Genomic DNA, 17,686 nt, shown 5'->3' on the forward strand with positions numbered 1-17,686 from the left:
AGCCACGAATAATAGGGTACAACAACCAAATATTTTTCTTAATCAAAGCCAAGATGTCTTAGAAGATCCACTAGCCAAATTGGATTGTGACACAGAAATCGATTCAAGCAATGTAGAAAGCACATCAAGAAGATTCAAACAGGGATGCATTTATACAAGGCGTAATCAAAGTCGGTCGGTTCTGCAAGAACCACAACAATCGTCAGATCAAGAGAGACAACTTCAGTCAATACAAAGATCAAGCAGGGTGAGACATTAGATTGAAAAATGGATGAGTTATGAAAATTTTAGCATAGATTTTCAACGATTCCTTACTCAAATTGGACAGCAGCAAGAACCCAAAACATTTCAGCATGTAGTGCAGTAAAATAGGTGGATAGAAGCTATGAATGAAGAAATGTAGGCCTTACATAAATGCCAGACGTGAGAGATAGTGAGACCGCCTAATAAAAATATAGTTGGTTCGAAATTGGTATATAAAATAAAACATAAACCCGATGAAACTATCAAAATATATAAAACTCGCATAGTAACAAAAAGATGCACTCAGGAGTATGGGCATGATTATGATGAGACCTTCAACCTTGTTGTCAAAATAGGCACTATGTGAATCATCCTTTCTCTAGCAGTTGATCATGGGTGGCAACTAAGTCAGTTGGATGTAAAGAATGTATTCTTACATGGGCATAAGGGTATAGTGAAAATGATCCAAAAACTCATGTTTGCAAGTTAAAAAGAGCTATTTATGAACCGAAGCAAGCTTCAGGGTCTTGGTTTGAGAGTTTTTCGCTTGTAATTTAAGGCTATAGTTTTACTCAGTCCCCATTAGATCATTCACTTTTGAGAAGTGAAGAGGTTCTTGCACAAAAATTTTAAGATGAAAGATCTTGGTTTGTTGTGATATTTTCTTAGGATAAAGTAGATTGCAAGCTGATTCTTTTATTTTAACTCAACATAAATACATGATGGATCGTCTAAATGAAACAAGCATGAAAGATTGTAAACCTGCTGCAACCTCGGTTCTCATTCATCAAAGATTGGGTGAAAATGATAGAGAATTGTTTCATGACCCAACACAGCTCAAAAGCATAGTTGGAATGCTGCAATATCTTACTTTCACTCATCTAGATAGTGTTTTTGTTGTTAATCAGGTGTCACAATTCATGCATCAGCCTAGCACATCACATATGGTGGGTGTGAAAAAAAATTAAGATATTTAAAGGGCACTACTGGAGATGGCTTGCTCTACATAAATAGGGCACTACATGAAGATTTGTTAATGGTTACGGCTTATTCAAATGCTGACTGGGCAAGAGATCTTGATAAGCAAATGTCTGTATATAGATACTATATTTTTCTTGAAAGAAATTTGGTCGCATAAAGTAGTAAGAAACAAAAAGTTGTTGCGAGGTCTAGTACAAAGGCTGAATATCGTTTAATGACTGCAGTTACAGTTGAGATGACATGGATTAGACACATTGTATGATTTCGGAGAAGTCATTCCCAAGTCACTCTTGTTGTGTGATAATCAAGGAGCTACCAAGATTTCAGTAAATCTCATCCAACATGAAAAGACAAAACATATCGAATTTGATCAACATTTTATTCGCCAGAAAGTGGAGGATTAGGTGATTGAGACCCACTATGTCTAGACTCTGAAGACCAAGTGGCTGACTTGTTCACTAAAGGCCTCACAAAGAACAGGTTTTGGTATTTAAAAAATAAGTTGTTCATAGTTGTTAATCATGTACAACTTGAGGGAGGCCATTAGAGCAGGAGGTTTGAGGTGGTTGGATCTGGATCAAGATTCAAATCCATATCACTCACGTCACTTTTCACGATGTTATTGTGCATGTCACTATTCATGTCTCCTACTTTCCTATTATATTTTATTATATATTGTGTTCTTAAAATACCCTTTATTAATCTTCTTGTATTTTATGTTAATAAGGGTGTTTTAATAAAGATGCATTTTAGTGTAAAGTGAATATAAATAGTCATAATGAGGCATGATTTTCCCATATTAAGGATCGTGAGTTCAACCCAAACCTTACTCGTCTTTTTTCTCTTTACAAGAACCTCAAAAAACCTAAATCTAACACTCATTGTACACCAAGGTCAAAAACATCTCTCACTCAATCCAATCCAACTCTATAGATGTATTAAAGTTGTTAAATTTTTAAAAATTGTGAGTCATTGATTTTTCATACCCTTGAAAGTCCTTCACATGCAATGATAAGATCAAAAACTTGTTTTTTACTAAACAAACCACATAGATCACATCCGTAGGACTGGATTGAGCAGTGCATAATGAGTGCACACATTAGCCGGTGCACACTTACAACTTATCATATATATATATATATATATATATATATATATATATATATATATATATATATATATATATAATCCCATTGCCTCCTAATAATGATAAAAATCTCTTTTTATTAAGTATTAACTTCACTCTAGCTAGTTCAAGCATGGTCATGTTGAGACCATCCCTGCTTCACAAGGTACTGCGCTTACGTTGAAAAGCATCCCTAGATGGTCTTGCTGAAATATCTGTAAGAACTTCCTGTGTAACGACTTCAAAGCATGAAAGGAGATGGAGAGGCATTTGACTAAACAATATTAATTATAGAACCAGATGATTTAGAATATATTAATTATAGATATGGGAATTAATATAGTTCGCAGGAGCTTGGATCAGCGTTAACTGCAGAATTTTAGAAACATTCAAAATAACTAAATGCTGGGTAACTCCCCAAATCACATCTCAGAAGAGCTTTTACATATTTGAACATGTTTAGCTTATTCCTATACAGATGCTGGCAGTGGAACAAGTCAAAGGGCCTGTAGATGCGGACCATCTTTTACATAATCTACCACAGCATGTTCCTATAAAATATATATATAAACATTTTTAAAAAGAATATTAAGTTAGCAACCCAGATATGCATTGGTTATCAGTAATCCAGATATCTACCTTTTAGGGGAAAACTGGTAGCATATGTACTGGTTAATTATTCGTTCTTTTGGATAGTATCATGCAAATTCTTCATTATGATCATCATCTTTGTTGCCACCAAAACCATCTCACCAGTTACTAACTTATTACATCCAATTTTTTGTTATGATTACTTTCAAGTTTCAACAAATCATATTGATAAAGTCAAGAACTCTTTTTTGGGTCATAGCGTTAGAATCATCTTCATACAACCATTGCAATTGTTCCTTTTGACCATTATGAGCAAGTATATCATTTGGATGCTGTTTTCAGGTAAAGAATACAACCAAATATAAACATATCAACGAAAGTTCGCACTGGTTCCCAGAACCAAAAGAGAGGGGAATTACAATATGGGAATGAGCAAATGTTGCAAAAGATTACCTGGTATAGGGCACTATAATCGATTGGAAGAACTACTGATGATAGAACTATAAGGTTTCTACGGTTTCTGTGCAGAAAAAATAATAAATGCCTGTTGTGTTTTACTTGTATAATTGATAAAACCACAGGACTTGCATAAATCTTCAATCTCCTGCTCAGTTAGATTGTTGTAACTATTAGCTAGCTGCCTAGATGCCTGCATTGGATTAGGCGGAAAAATAAAACTCACAAGCAAGATAAAAAAAACAGTAATATTATATGAGCATGCTGCAAGGAACAGATCTAAATGAAGCTCTATCATTAGTTAGTTAAAAAATAACCCATGAAAATAGAGCATTACTTCTCTAAAGGGCTTGAATCCTAGAAGAAATGAGTTGCCAAAAGCAGGGGATAGAAAAGTGGTTGCGACAAATACACCACCGCTTCTCAGGATACGACTGATTTCAGCCACCTGGTGAAAAATGAAAAAGTGTAACATGGAAAATGTGGTGAGATGCATATAAGCACAACATTATTCTCATAATACTCAAATGTATAACTAAAAGTCAAACTATAACTAAAACCAAACTTCACAGTAAATACAGATAATATACAAGAAAACATGACAAAAAGCATCAACCCATTTCACTTAGTACTAATGTGATGATGTCTAGTTATGTAACACGGACTCTTCTATTAGGGCACCGCACCTACGTCGCACCCTCACCCATGCAAGTGAGACACTTGGGCACGGCTTTCTTTGTGTCAAGTGAAGTCAACCACACTGAGGTCTATTTCTATCCAAAAGTAGATTTAGTCAACCCTAACCAAGTTTATATATATATATATATATATATATATATATATACACACGCACCTGTGTGGTGTTATTTTTTATTGATGATAAATAACAATTGTAGCTTATTAATTTGGTTTATTGCATGAATTTATGCATGATGAATTGATGATATGATAATTGTTTTTATTTCATTAGTGTTAACTTAAGACTGTTGAAATTTATATATATATATATATACCCTCTCCGCACCCAAGTTTTTTTTAAGTGCCACATCGCTGCATCCGCACCCACACCTATGTGACATAGATGTCTAGCTGGCAATAGAATGACAAAAATAGCCCAAATCCTGCATTAGCAGGGTGCAGAACCATAAATGTACTTTCACTTTGTACTCAAGACAGACTGCATGGACCATATCAGTTGGAACCAAAGATGCACAACTTACAGCATTAGAAGGAGAAGGCCAGCAGTGCAATGCAGCACCTGCATGAACAGCATCAACAGAACCAGATGCAAAAGGAAGCCTTGAAATATCCGCCCGAACAAGAGCAAAATTCCTGAAATTTCTCCAGTAAGCTATATGTCATTTTTTGAAAGGCTACAGTTCTTCAATAATTAAGAGAACATGAATTTAATAATAACAACATTAGTGGCATCTTATAGTGAACAAACTTACGCAGATAAAAGGCTTTCATCCTGTTTCACAAAATCATAGCATTGTCGAAGCATATTCTCCGAGAAGTCCAATGCAATCACACCAGAGTATGACCCAGACTTCGCAAATTTTCTTGAAAACAAACCACTCCCACAACTGACGTCGAGTAGAAGGCCACCTCCTATGGGTTTGAAATATTCTTGTGCCATTTTGAACTGCACAAGTCCAATCAATTGCAATAGAATAAACTGAATCATCATAAAGCATTTTAACAAATCAAAAATTATGGAAACTAGCTATTTATGGGAGACTGATGAACAAATAATGGCCAAAAATAATTCAACATCATTATACTGGTAGACTAAAAAATCCATTTTTAAGCAAAAAGAACCCAAGGAAGTAGGGTGCAAAATTCATTCTTGAAAGTAATAGATCAAAGTCAATTTTTGTGCATAGAATTAGAAAAAAAATATCCCTAAAAGGATGCTTGATTACCGGAAAAAAAAAAGTCACCAAACACTGATTCTCCCTGATTTAGATTAGCAGCCTCATGCGCTTCGCTTGCATGAAACAAAGAGGAGGATGTCCCTAATAAAAGACTTGTCTCAATACCCAATTATCATTTTCCTTTTTTTCCCCAAGACAAATTGCCTCTAATTTGATGCCTTAACTATCAATCTACACAACTAAATCATGTTCCCTCTAAACTCTCACCTCCCCCTCTCAAATGCCATGCTGAGAATTGCTACCCCATTAGTGACCTCCTTGTGCCCCAACAACCTCTATTAAATTATCTCTGATTTAATGCCCTAGAACAATGTTGTACGTATCATATGTATCGTTACTAATAAGGAATATTGATACAATACACACTCATATCGCAATATGAGTGTGTATCATAGTTGTATCATATGTACCGTACGATATAGGCTTGTATCATACGATACACGATACGGCACACTTGAAAAAGAGCAAAACCATAAATTTTCAGTTTTGGGTTTTAAAGACCTCTTGAGGGTCGACTCCCTCATTTGTGTAGAAGCCAATAGAGGGGCATCCATGCACCCTAGGACTCATAAGAGCGATTTTGAAGGTCGATCCGTGCTCAAGAGAGAGGACTTTTATGATTTGCTAAAGTAAATGTGCATTTTCACCATTTTTCAAGGAAATGGATTAAGGTAAAAAATCTTTATTATGAGTAAAATTACAAAGCTACCCTCCAAAAAAATTTCGCCTCAAGGGGACGTTGCTCCCCCGCAACCCCCGCCAACTTTTTGTGAAAATTAAATATTTATATCAAGGTAAAAATTAGGCTTCACACTCCAACAAAAATGGCATTTGATGATCTAGCATGACAATGGGGCACTCAAGTAATGAGTGAAAATCGATTGCAACTATTGCCATAATATTTTTTTTATGTAATATGAAAGTATGAGTCTTGTTGCATGTTCTTAATTGCAAGATATTTAATATTTTGCAGTATTCTTGTGAGATGGTTGATGTTTGATGATGTCTTATGTAATGCATAAAGACATAAATGTTTCATATGTGATTTTATGGTTGTATTTTATACAATTCATCAATATTTTATGTGTTATGATTTTTAAGATTTTTTTCTAGTTTTTTCTGATTTTAAATTATTTTTTTGAATTTTTTTATTAAAAAATTATGATCTTTTACGATACATATCTTATTTTGGGTTCGACCGATGCAGGTAACAATATGATACTTACAACCTTGCCCTAGATATCAACCCTGCATTTTGTGAATTGCTATGTTGGTAGTCACCTCCTTGTGCCCCAACAACCTCGCCACACCTAGCGACTACTTTTCGACGTCCCAATGACCTCCCTACCTTGGCTAAGATGTCAACATTACCATCCAGACGCTTCTCACTACATAACATAGTTATCCTACACAAAAGAAAAAGCATATGTAATTCAATCTTCATATAGAAAAAAGAAGACCATGAGAAAGAAACTACCTCTTCATCAGGGCCAGGAAAGCCACTCCGGCTAAAATTTTGACGCCACCCCCTTTCATATGCAAATGAAACAAATGGGTTCCTAAGGAATAATGAAAGGAACATGAATCAGTCAAAAGACATCTGCTTCAGATGATTTATAAAATATTCATTTGGAGTATATTTACCTATAGCAATAGAAGGTTTTCTTTTGCTTAATATATTTAAAAGAAACATGCAACTTTAGATTTATATTTCAGCTCTAAAAAAATAGAAAAATGTGAAGGTTCAGCCCTGTATTTTGGTTGCCTATTCAAGGGAATTTTGGTATTTACAACTTCAACCAAAATCAGTAACATTATCATGTTTCCTTCTGCAGTGTGGGTGGGTGAGTTGGGTGAGTGTTTAAGCTTTGAAAATGATGGTCAACTTCATCCTCAGATGATGATAACATGACGACTAATCTGTCAGAAAATGGGAATAACCACATATTTTATGTTATCCATATTCATCAATAAGAAAATAAGTTAATGCCAACGACATTTTCTAAGGATGTGAAAAAAAAGGTCATTCATCAAGCATGAACAGGGCGGATATTACTTTCTCATGTGGTAAATAAGCAAAATTGAAGATATCTCATGTTTTGAAGCTCTAAATGCAGAATGGTGGAGAAAACCACATTAGAGATCATGACTCATGGATACTACAATACTTTACAAACATGGTAAAGAAAAAAAAGAAACACAAATGTAAATGAGAATGAATTTTCATTCCACAATGAAAGTGATCAATCTCCAGATTTCCAAAGGCATATGCTGCAGGTAGTATTTTAATGAACTGTTATTATCTAGTCTTATAGACAAAGATACTAGAAACGAAGATTTCTGAGGATGTACTTCATAAGCCTTAAGATTTTAAGTAGGTGCTACCCAGTTTATAAACCACCAAAGTCATCAGTGAACCTGAACAACTCTGTCCTGACGGGCATGACCTCATTGTATTCTTTTGTCCCAGAAGTCACAGTGAGATCCAAAAATCTCTCCTTGCTAGAGTAGGACCTCTTGCATCCATGACACTTGAATCCTGACCTGTAGATAGCTGGCCTGAAATCAGAATATAAACTCTTTAGACTCAGTGAAATGGCCATAACAACAAGCATTATTGAAATGTTAAAAGTGGAGGAATACGAAGTCGCAACTTACAAGTTCAAACCAGATGGTCCCTTCCTTGTCAATGGTTCAAAACAAACAGGGCATGCAAACAAGTCAACTTCCAAATGATCATGGTGACATTTGACAGGCTCCTGAGAAAGGAAGATAATAAAATGAATACCATCCCTCACCTTTTAAAATTCTTGTATGTGAGAGAGTAACATTTATGAGAACTTGGACAACAATATTTGCATTGCTAAACTTAAATTTATCTCACATTTAATGTGCAATTTATAACAAGAAAAATAAAGCAATACAAACCAGCAATTTCGCGATATCTACAATATAGAGAAATGTATATAATCATCTGCAGCAATAACATGATGATAAGACAAAAGGAAAACTTCCACAAGCACATGATAAGCAAAGCTATTTGCCAATACAGTGTCCACTTATATTACAAGTGGCACAGAACTTTTGGAGCAAATACCCATATTTCAAACCACACAACTGATGCTCTCCAACAACATGTTGGTGGATTTGGACAATTTTGTTCTTCACCATCTCCCAAAATTTTTGACAAGTTTATCAACATCTGCCATAAGGATCCTCTTTCCATTATCACAGGTTATATAATAACCAAAAGAAAGCTTTCTGATTTCCATCTATGGCATGGTAACCCACCCACTCCATTATCTTTTTTCCACCTACTCTGCATAAATAACACCAAAACTTGGATTCCTTCAGTTAAGGTCAGGCTCATAAAGGCTTTCAATAAAACATTAGGGAAGTGAACGGAACACATGAGCAAACTAGATGAAGGGACTTGTTAAGATGAAAGAATGATTGCCAATCTTATAAAGGGGGCTACAAATCACTTGTTGCATGAAGAATGATAAAAGAACATATTAACAACGGTTTGCAGAAAAACCAAAACGTCAGCAATTGTTGACCATAATTTTTTTGCATTGGTTTTCAAATTGTGAAACATGCTGTTTGTGGTTGCAGAAAAAATGGAAAACAAGAATAAGCTACACAATGGTTCTGAGATAGCTTTTTGAATAGCATTTGCTCAAATGCCTTGGTTGACATCACGGAGAACTCTGTTCTTTCACTCATTGGAACCTAAATGTTGCTCTCTTTAGAAAACTTACCTGTTAGAGTCCCTATAATTTTACAATTTCTAAAGTTGTGTTGTTTTTTAACTTAACTCTTGTCCGCTTCAGAGTAGTTTGGTCTTATTTGCTATTCATTAACAATGGGTACACGTCAAGTGAATAAAGAAATGGTTTTTTATTGAAGTTGTTACGCTGCTTAACATGAAAATTTGTTGTGATCTATGTCACACGGACTCGGCTAGGGGGTCGACACACCCGCGTCACGCACCCACGTCGACACGCCCCGACACGGGTGCCGCTTCGGACACGGGGAAGACACGGTCAACCAAGTGTCGGACTCGGTCAATGCACCGGGGCCAAGTCCGTCTACATTTTAGACTCAATCAACTTTGACCGAGTCTATTTTTGTCTATTTTTAGGACAAAAAATATATATATATATATATATATAGTCAGACGGTGTGCACAGTCACATGGCCAGTGCTATCTTATTACTTTGATTGTTCCCAGTGCTATCTTATTAATTTATTGTTATATATAATTATATATATATATATATATATTTAAAAAAAATTATATATATAGTCGAGTCCTCGTGTCCAAAATTTTTGAAATTGCACCGCACCCGCACCCATGTGACATAGGTTGTGATATATGTTAACTTCTGTCATAGTTTTGGAATTTTCCCCAAAAAAATATTCAGGATTATATGCATGAAACAAAAAATAAAAAACAGTCAAATTATAACATATCCTTGTAAAGAAAAAGTCATTATCAGTAAAAATTAAAAAGACTTCCTCAAATTTATTGTGAGATGAATCCAGAAAACCATCACCAATAAAAGGTTTAATAAACTTTCCTTAGTAATTCCTAAATGAAGGTTAAGACTAACCAGATTGTAGCAACTACAATACCATACTGCCTATGTCACCTGGGTACGGGTAAGGGTACAGATACGGAGGGTACGACACGGCAATTTCAAAATATGAGGGTACAGAGTGTTAAAGTATATATATATATATATATATATATATATATATATATATATATATAATGCCCAACAGGGGCATTTTGGTTATTTCACATCATGTAAAGGTTAGTCCAATAGGAATAGGTTAGTTAGTTGTTTTTCTATTTTTTTAATAAATGTAATTATGTTAGCCATAAGTAGGGATGCACAATGAGCTAAAATAGATCGGGGTCGGCTCGGGCTCAGCTTGTCCCATAAATGAGTTGAGCTTGAACTGAGCTTTGAGGATCAGCCAGGCAAACGAGCTGAGCTTGATCGGCCTACCGAGCTCGATAAGGCTTGGTTCGTATTATATATATATATATATATATATATATATATATATATATATATATTAATTAAAAAAATTCACCCTCGTCCTGCCTCAAGGCCCCCCCCCTAGCCTCGAGCTCTCTGCCCCGGCTTCCCCCACCACCACCACCACCACCACACACACACACACACACACACGCCCCGCCTCGAGCCCCTTCCTTCTCTTTCTCCCATCTCTCCCGTCTCCTGGCTCTCTAAGCTTCCCTCTCACTCTCTCTCCCATCTCTCTGAGCTCTCTCTCTCTCTCCGATTATGAGGAGGATTTCTTCGTCGGAATCCCTCCCTCTGAAGCCCCGATCAGCCGAAAACCATCGGTCGGACCACCCCTTCCGTCGAGAATCGCCACCATCCATCACCACCCCTTTCGTCGAGGATCGCCACCTCTAGGGGTGCGCTCAAGCCAAGCTGGAACACCTTGGTTACGAACTTGGCTTGGCTCAAGTTCGAGCCAGACTCGTCTCGGCTAGAGTCGAGTTAATTTGTTGTAAAAAATTGAAATAAGCGTGTAAATTTCATTATGGAGGTGAATATATAAGTTGTGTGTTTGAAAGGTTCCTGTAAGAGAACGGTGTGGTTCATAAAAAATCATGTCCCTACACTCCTGAGCAAAATGGTATAGCTGAAAGAAAGAACAGACACATATTGAAGACGGTAAGAGCTCTTTTGTTTGGAGGAGAAGTACCCAAAGTGTTTTGAGCATATGTAGTGCAACTAAGCATTTATCAAATAAATCATATGCCTTCTGGAATTCTTAAAAGCATATCTCCTTTTCAAAAATTATATGAAAAATTTTCAAATTATGATGTATTAAAAGTGTTTGGTTGTGTATGTTTTGTTTTGTTACCTGACAGATACAGAGATAAGTTATATCCTAAGGCTGTGAAGTATTGTTTTTTTGGTTTTGCTAATGGACAAAAAGGGTATAAGTGCTATGATCCTGTTGGAAAGCAAGTATGGGTATATCGACATGTTTTTCATGAGAATATGTTATACTTTAGTCAGCATGAAGAAAAGACAAAAACTGAGGATGATTTGTCCTTTCTGGTTCCTTTTAGAGAAAAAGATAGTATGAAAGAGGGAATAGAGGGCCAAGGGAAGCAAGGGAAGAATGGTATGCTTAAGAAAAATAGGTTTGGTCAGACTTACTCAAGGCGACATGAAGATGTGATTGAAATTTCATTCTTAGATCAAGTGGAAGAGTAGGGAGGTGAAAAGGTCAATCCTGATCCTATTCCGATATCAGTTGATCCAAGCCAACAAAGTTTAGAGTTCTCATCTTCCTTCTCTACTCCTTCTCAAGTACGTAAAATTTCTAGATTCTCTATATCTCCTCGTTTTGTATCCTATGAGTCATTTGCTCCTCATCATCATGCATTTTTGGCATTAATCCATTCTTATGTTGAGCCTAAGTCCTATACAGAAGCAGTAAAAAAAAATGAGTGGCAAAAAGTCATGGTTGATGAAATGAGCGCACTTGAAAAAATACAGGCATAAAAACTAGTGAAACCTCCTCCAAAGAAAAATGATATTGGAAGCAAGTGGGTGTACAAAATGAAGATAAAGGTAGATGGGTATGTAGAAAGGTATAAGTCCAGACTAGTAGCTAAGGGATACAGCCAACATTTTGGAATTGACTTTGCTGAAACACTTTCCCCTATGACTCATATAACCACAATTTGTACACTTCTATCGGTGGTTGCAGTTCAGCAGTGAGATCTTTGGCAGTTGGATATCAATAATGCATTTTTGAATGGAGATTTGCAGGAGAAAGTATATATGGAGCTACCACAAGGATACTCAGATCTAGAAAGTAGAGTTTGCAGACTTTGCAGAGCTCTATATGGACTCAAACAAGCACCTCGAGCTTGGTTTGAGAAATTCAGTTATGCAATGAGATCACTTGGCTTTGAGCGGAGTCACCATGATCTTGCTTTGTTTGTTTCTTCCTCTGCACTTGGGAGATGTATATTGTTTCTTTATGTTGACGATATGATACTCACAGGAGATGACATAAAGAAGGTTGAATAAACTAAAAAGAAATTGGCTAACATGTTTGAGATGAAAGACTTGGGGTGCTTAAAGTACTTTCTTGGTCTTCAGGTAGCATACTCTCCAAGGGGACTGTACTTGTCTTAACATAAATATTGTACAGATTTAGTTGTGAAAGCAAGAATAGTTGACGATTCAAAAAGAGTAAATTCTCCTACGGATGCTAATTTGAAGATAAAGGTTACAGATCGAGTGGAGCTAGAAGATCTTGTACTATATAGGCAATTAGTTGGGAGCCTTATATACTTGACTATATCCATGCCAGATATAACTCATGCAATTCATATAGTTAGTCAGTTTATGAGCACTCCTAGATCTGTTTACTTGGCAGTTGTACTCAAGATCATCAGGTATGTAAGAGACTCAATGTATTATGGGATGTTTTTTTCATCTTCATCCAGTACCAAGATGAGAGCTTTTTGTGATGCTAACTTTGGAGGATCCACTAGAGACAGACTTTCAACTACGGGGTTTTGTGTTTTTCTCGGAAGCTCATTGATATCATGGAAGAGTAAGAAGCAACAGAGAGTTGCCTAGTCTACTGCAGACGCAGAGTACAGAGCTATGGCTCAAGTTACTGCTAAGATTACTTCGATAAGTTGGTTATTAAATGAACTATGAATCTCATGTGAACAGAAAACTCAGTTATATTGTAACAATATGAGTGTTGTTTATATTGCCAAGAATCCCGAGTTTCATGGGTGCATCAAGTATATTAAAATTGACTGTCATTATACAAGAAAAGCCTATGAAGATGGAATCATAGCTTTAAAGCATGTCAGCTCAAAGAATCAAATTGCATATGTGTTCACGAAAAGTTTTTCTCCTTCTCACTTCAATACTTTCCTTTCCAAACTTGGAATGATTCCTTTGCATCCTCCCAAGTTCGAAGGCGAGTATTGAAATCTAAGTATTGTAGTGTAATATAGTGGTTTACCTTTCCTCGTGTAATACCCCTATGTATTAGGACTTAGTGTACATTACCTAATACTTGAGGGTACTTTAGACTTTATCTTTTATTTTTTTGTACTCAAGGGGGTCGACCCTTTTAAGTCATTGAGGCAAGCCCTCTTACTTGAGGTCATTGAATAGAGCTCACGTATTTTGTATTTTCTCCTTCTCTTGTTCTCTCTTATTCTTCTCTCTCTCTACTTCTACGAAGCCAAACCACCGTGTTGCGGTAACATAGCATACTGCCATCAAAACCAACAACATAATACTCCTCTTTTCCCTCCTCTTCTCCTCCCATCTTTCCCTTTTTATTCTCAATGGTTTTTCTTCATTTTGCAAATCAAGGATACAAGCAATGTAACAGTCTTTTAGGAACCCAATCCAAATGAATAGTCAAACATTTTGTCATTATGCAATATGTATAATATCTTATTGGTTTGATGCAATATCATGCCTAGTGCCAAAAAGACTAAATACTAGATTCTAAAGCTTATCTGTGTGATAGATTTGGATAACGTTTAGCTTCAAGTCCAGGTGGGTTGTTGAATTATTCCCTGTACACAAGAAGATAAGAATCCAAAGTTTTTCTCCAAAAGAACAAAAACTAAAACTAAAGTAGCATATGTAGTTAGCAACCATATAAGAGGCTCAATGTCTTAAAAAATCCCATGCTAATAAAGAAACTCCTCCATATTATTTGACCTTAAGTTGAGTGGCTCCTGCTGCTGCATTGTGTCCCATGCATGTTGGCTATGTTGCCATCATGCTTTGCATAATTGAGGCCCAAATGTTGCACAAACTTATGTGAGACACCCAACATGAACAATTTCCATTGATTATGAAAATATCCACCTCAGGTGATTACCTAATGCTTGAACCTGGAATAACAAGTCTTCTTCCATAAATACACAGTGCACAGGAATGCAATAAAGTCCTATCTCACATAGAAGTATGTGAAGCAACTGAGTTAAGCGTGCTATAACTCTGCTGCTTCTTTTTATTTGGCTTGGACCAATATGAAGTGTTCAAATAAGCAAGTAAATGACTAGTAGAGGTTTCACTAGGTTGGCGTGAGCCCTCACTTTTCATTATCGATCTCATTGATATATATGCATCACCAGAAAGAACAACAATACTAGCTTATGTGTGCCAACAGTAAGATAGATCAAGGCCTAAATAAATAGCTATTTAGAACGCTGAGATGTCTCAAATCAATTGCATGACATGAAGGATTAATATCGCCCATCAACTGAATTGTCCTACTCCTACATATCTAGCAGAGAACTACTTCCTTTTTGCTACACTGCCAACTAATCCACGTTTTCTGAAAGCCAAGAAAAATGATCAATCAACACAGATCAACCTCTCAATTTGCCACACAAGTTCTCTAAGAAAATTGAATTGTACAAACTTCCGAGTTCTCTGTGGATTGGCCAACTGTTTGTGAGAGATAAATAGACAAAAAGATATACTTTGCAACGGATTGTAGGCAAACACAGCCGATTTCACATAAGATGTTTTCTTTATTCTCTTTTGCAGATGAAAGCAGTGGGAAATTTCTATACTACAAACAGTTTTGCCCCAAAACTTTGTTCCACCACCCATGTCTTACAAAAGTATCAAGTTTCAACAATCGGAAAACAAGAAAAAAAAAGGAAATCCTGAAACAGCTTAGGATTTAGAACAGTAGCCACCCGGTAAATTATTGACATTAGTATCCTCAGCAAAGAGAATCAATATCAATCGCCTTCCAGAAGAAACCAATAATACCCATATAAAGATAGATACCCGTTCAATCAAAGCATCAAATTATCTCTCAATTTCCTTCCATTCTTCATTTTTTTTTTTGCAGAAAAGTAAAAATTAAAACATGGGTTCCGTGCACTTCCACCAAATTCACAATTGTTTAACGAAGCGGAGATTATCTCAAGAACTCTGAAGAATTTGAAGCCACTTTTGGATCACAAGAAACAGGGAAAATGAAGAAAACGAAGAGAAAGAAAGCTTACTGGCTGAGCCACCGAGACAGCCACGTGGAATTTAAAGCCACCACGATATCCTCTCCTTTGGTGGTGTCCTCGTAGGCGCAACCGCCCTCCCCACAAAGACGATGACGAATTGTGGAAGGTGATTTGGGCTAGCGCAGAAGAGGCCATGGCCCTCTCTCTCTCACACACACCTTTCCCACCGGGATTTCAAATACCCACGTAAATTCGAAGATGACCAATATTAGTCCTTCCAACGTTTCGATTGGCCTTTTTGCTTCGCTTTTTTATGGATAACTTTCATGAGTTGCGTTTTCGGCCGAGAGTGTGGTGTCTGTTCTCCCCAAACGCAAATTTGCGTGTTCGGGTGTGTACCAAATAATATCTTGGGACCGGTGATAATTCATATACCAACATTGCTCATGATGACTTTATAATAAAATAACATATAAAAAAAGTATATATGCTTTTAATGAAAATATCGTCCCATAAGATAGATATGTGTTGGATCAAAATATTTTTTCACTCCCCATAAATAGATTTGCACGTTTCACTTTTGTTTTTAGCTTATGTTACAACACATGGCCGCCTTCTCGTTCATGTCTGATGAGTTGTGGAGCCTGATTCAAAGTTTTTGCCTTTGCAGGAAAGGGGTACGGGAGCTCTCCCGATGGGGGTTCGGGGGGGCGACCTTGGCGGGGAGTCATGGGGGGCAGCACACCCCTAAAAGAAATTTTTTTTGGACTTATGTTTGAGACTCGGTTTCTTATAGATCAGACTCAACTTGTTTCGGTTTAAGGTTGTCGCCCTTGCCTTGTATAAATTATTTCTTTTCTTTCGCTCTTGTAACTGTTAAAAAGAGCAATAAGATTTCTCTCTAAGTGGTCGTAGTTTTTTTATTCTCTTTCTATTGAAAAAAATGATTTACAGTAAAAATCAAATCAGAGAGTAGTAATTTACAGTAGAAATCAAATCAGAGGGTAGCGATTTACAATAAAAACATATATAAGAGTAGCGATTTACAATAAAAATCATATAAAAGAGTAGCGATTTACAGTAGAAATCAGATAAGAGAGTAGCGATTTACAGTAGAAATCAAATCAAAGAGTAGCGATTTACAATAGAAATCAGATCAGAGAGTAGCGATTTACAGTAGAAATCAAATCAGAGAATAGCGATTTAAAGTAAAAATCCGATTTGTGTTATAAATCGCTATTCTCTGACTTGATTTCTACTTCGTTACTCTTTAATCTGATTTTTACTGTAAATCACTACTCTCTGATTTGATTTCTACTGTAAATCGCTGCTATCTGATCTGATTTCTACTGTAAATTGTTACTCTTTGATCTAATTTTTATTGTAAATCGGTACTCTCTGATTTCATTTCTATTGTAAATCGCTACTCTCTTATTTATTTTTTACTATAAATCGCTACTCTCTGATTTGATTTCTATTGTAAATCGCTACTCATTTATCTTATTTCTACTGTAAATTGCTACTCTCTGATTTGATTTCTACTGTAAATCGCTACTCTTTGATCTGATTTTTACTGTAAATTGTTACTCTCTAATTTGACTTATATTGTAAATCGCTACTCTCTTATCTGATTTCTATTGTAAATCGTTACTCTCTGATTTGATTTCTACTTTAAATCGCTACTCTCTTATCTGATTTCTACTGTAAATTGCTACTCTCTGATTTGATTTCTACTGTAAATTGTTACTCTCTTACCTGATTTTTATTATAAATCGCTACTCTACTCAGTTTGACATTCCATCATTATCTCTGTTGTAAATCGCTATTTTTTGTCTACCTAGTTCGATGTTTGCATATTTGTTTCATGATGAACAATAGACAAAATATTGATTTTTCTTATAGTTCAACTATTTCTCACGAACAGACAACGACAAAGGGTGCTCCGACGATAATAGACGACGGCGATGGAAAATGGTGCTCTGGCGGCAGCAAATGATGACAAAGGGTGCTCCGATGACAGCAGACGGCAACAAAGGGTGCTCCGACGGTAGTAGATGACGGCAAAAGGTGCATCATCAATCGGAGCCTCTGTTACAGCAGATGGTGCATCGCCAAAGGGTGATCCAAAACGTGTGGGTAGCAATCGCTATTCTCTGTTTACTCAGTTTGACACTTGCACCCTGATATCATGATGAACAATAGACAAAATGTCAATTCCTCTGATAGTTCAACTATTTCTCACAAGCAGACGATGACAAAGAGTGCTTCAACGGTAATAGACGACGACAAAGGGTGCTCTGACGGCAACAGACGATGACAAAGGGC

The 17,686-nt window shown here is 36.3% G+C and overlaps 1 protein-coding gene across 1 annotated transcript; it reads right to left on the reverse strand.

Annotated features, from left to right (window-relative positions):
- Positions 1-3,219: 3,219 nt before the first annotated feature.
- LOC149842063 (putative methyltransferase At2g41040, chloroplastic) lies at positions 3,220-15,647 on the reverse strand. Its single transcript, XM_090001271.1, has 8 exons — positions 15,410-15,647; positions 7,993-8,093; positions 7,753-7,893; positions 6,812-6,893; positions 4,849-5,042; positions 4,618-4,729; positions 3,735-3,845; positions 3,220-3,590 (listed from the first exon to the last, which is right to left on the reverse strand). Exons 1-8 carry the CDS (start codon positions 15,554-15,556, stop codon positions 3,453-3,455), a joined length of 1,026 nt encoding a protein of 341 aa, XP_089857397.1. The 5' UTR covers positions 15,557-15,647; the 3' UTR covers positions 3,220-3,452.
- Positions 15,648-17,686: the final 2,039 nt, after the last annotated feature.

The sequence above is a fragment of the Nuphar pumila genome, chromosome 3 (genome assembly GCF_984573655.1).
Source record: "Nuphar pumila chromosome 3, dmNupPumi1.hap1.1, whole genome shotgun sequence".
Classification (NCBI taxonomy): Eukaryota; Viridiplantae; Streptophyta; class Magnoliopsida; order Nymphaeales; family Nymphaeaceae; genus Nuphar; species Nuphar pumila.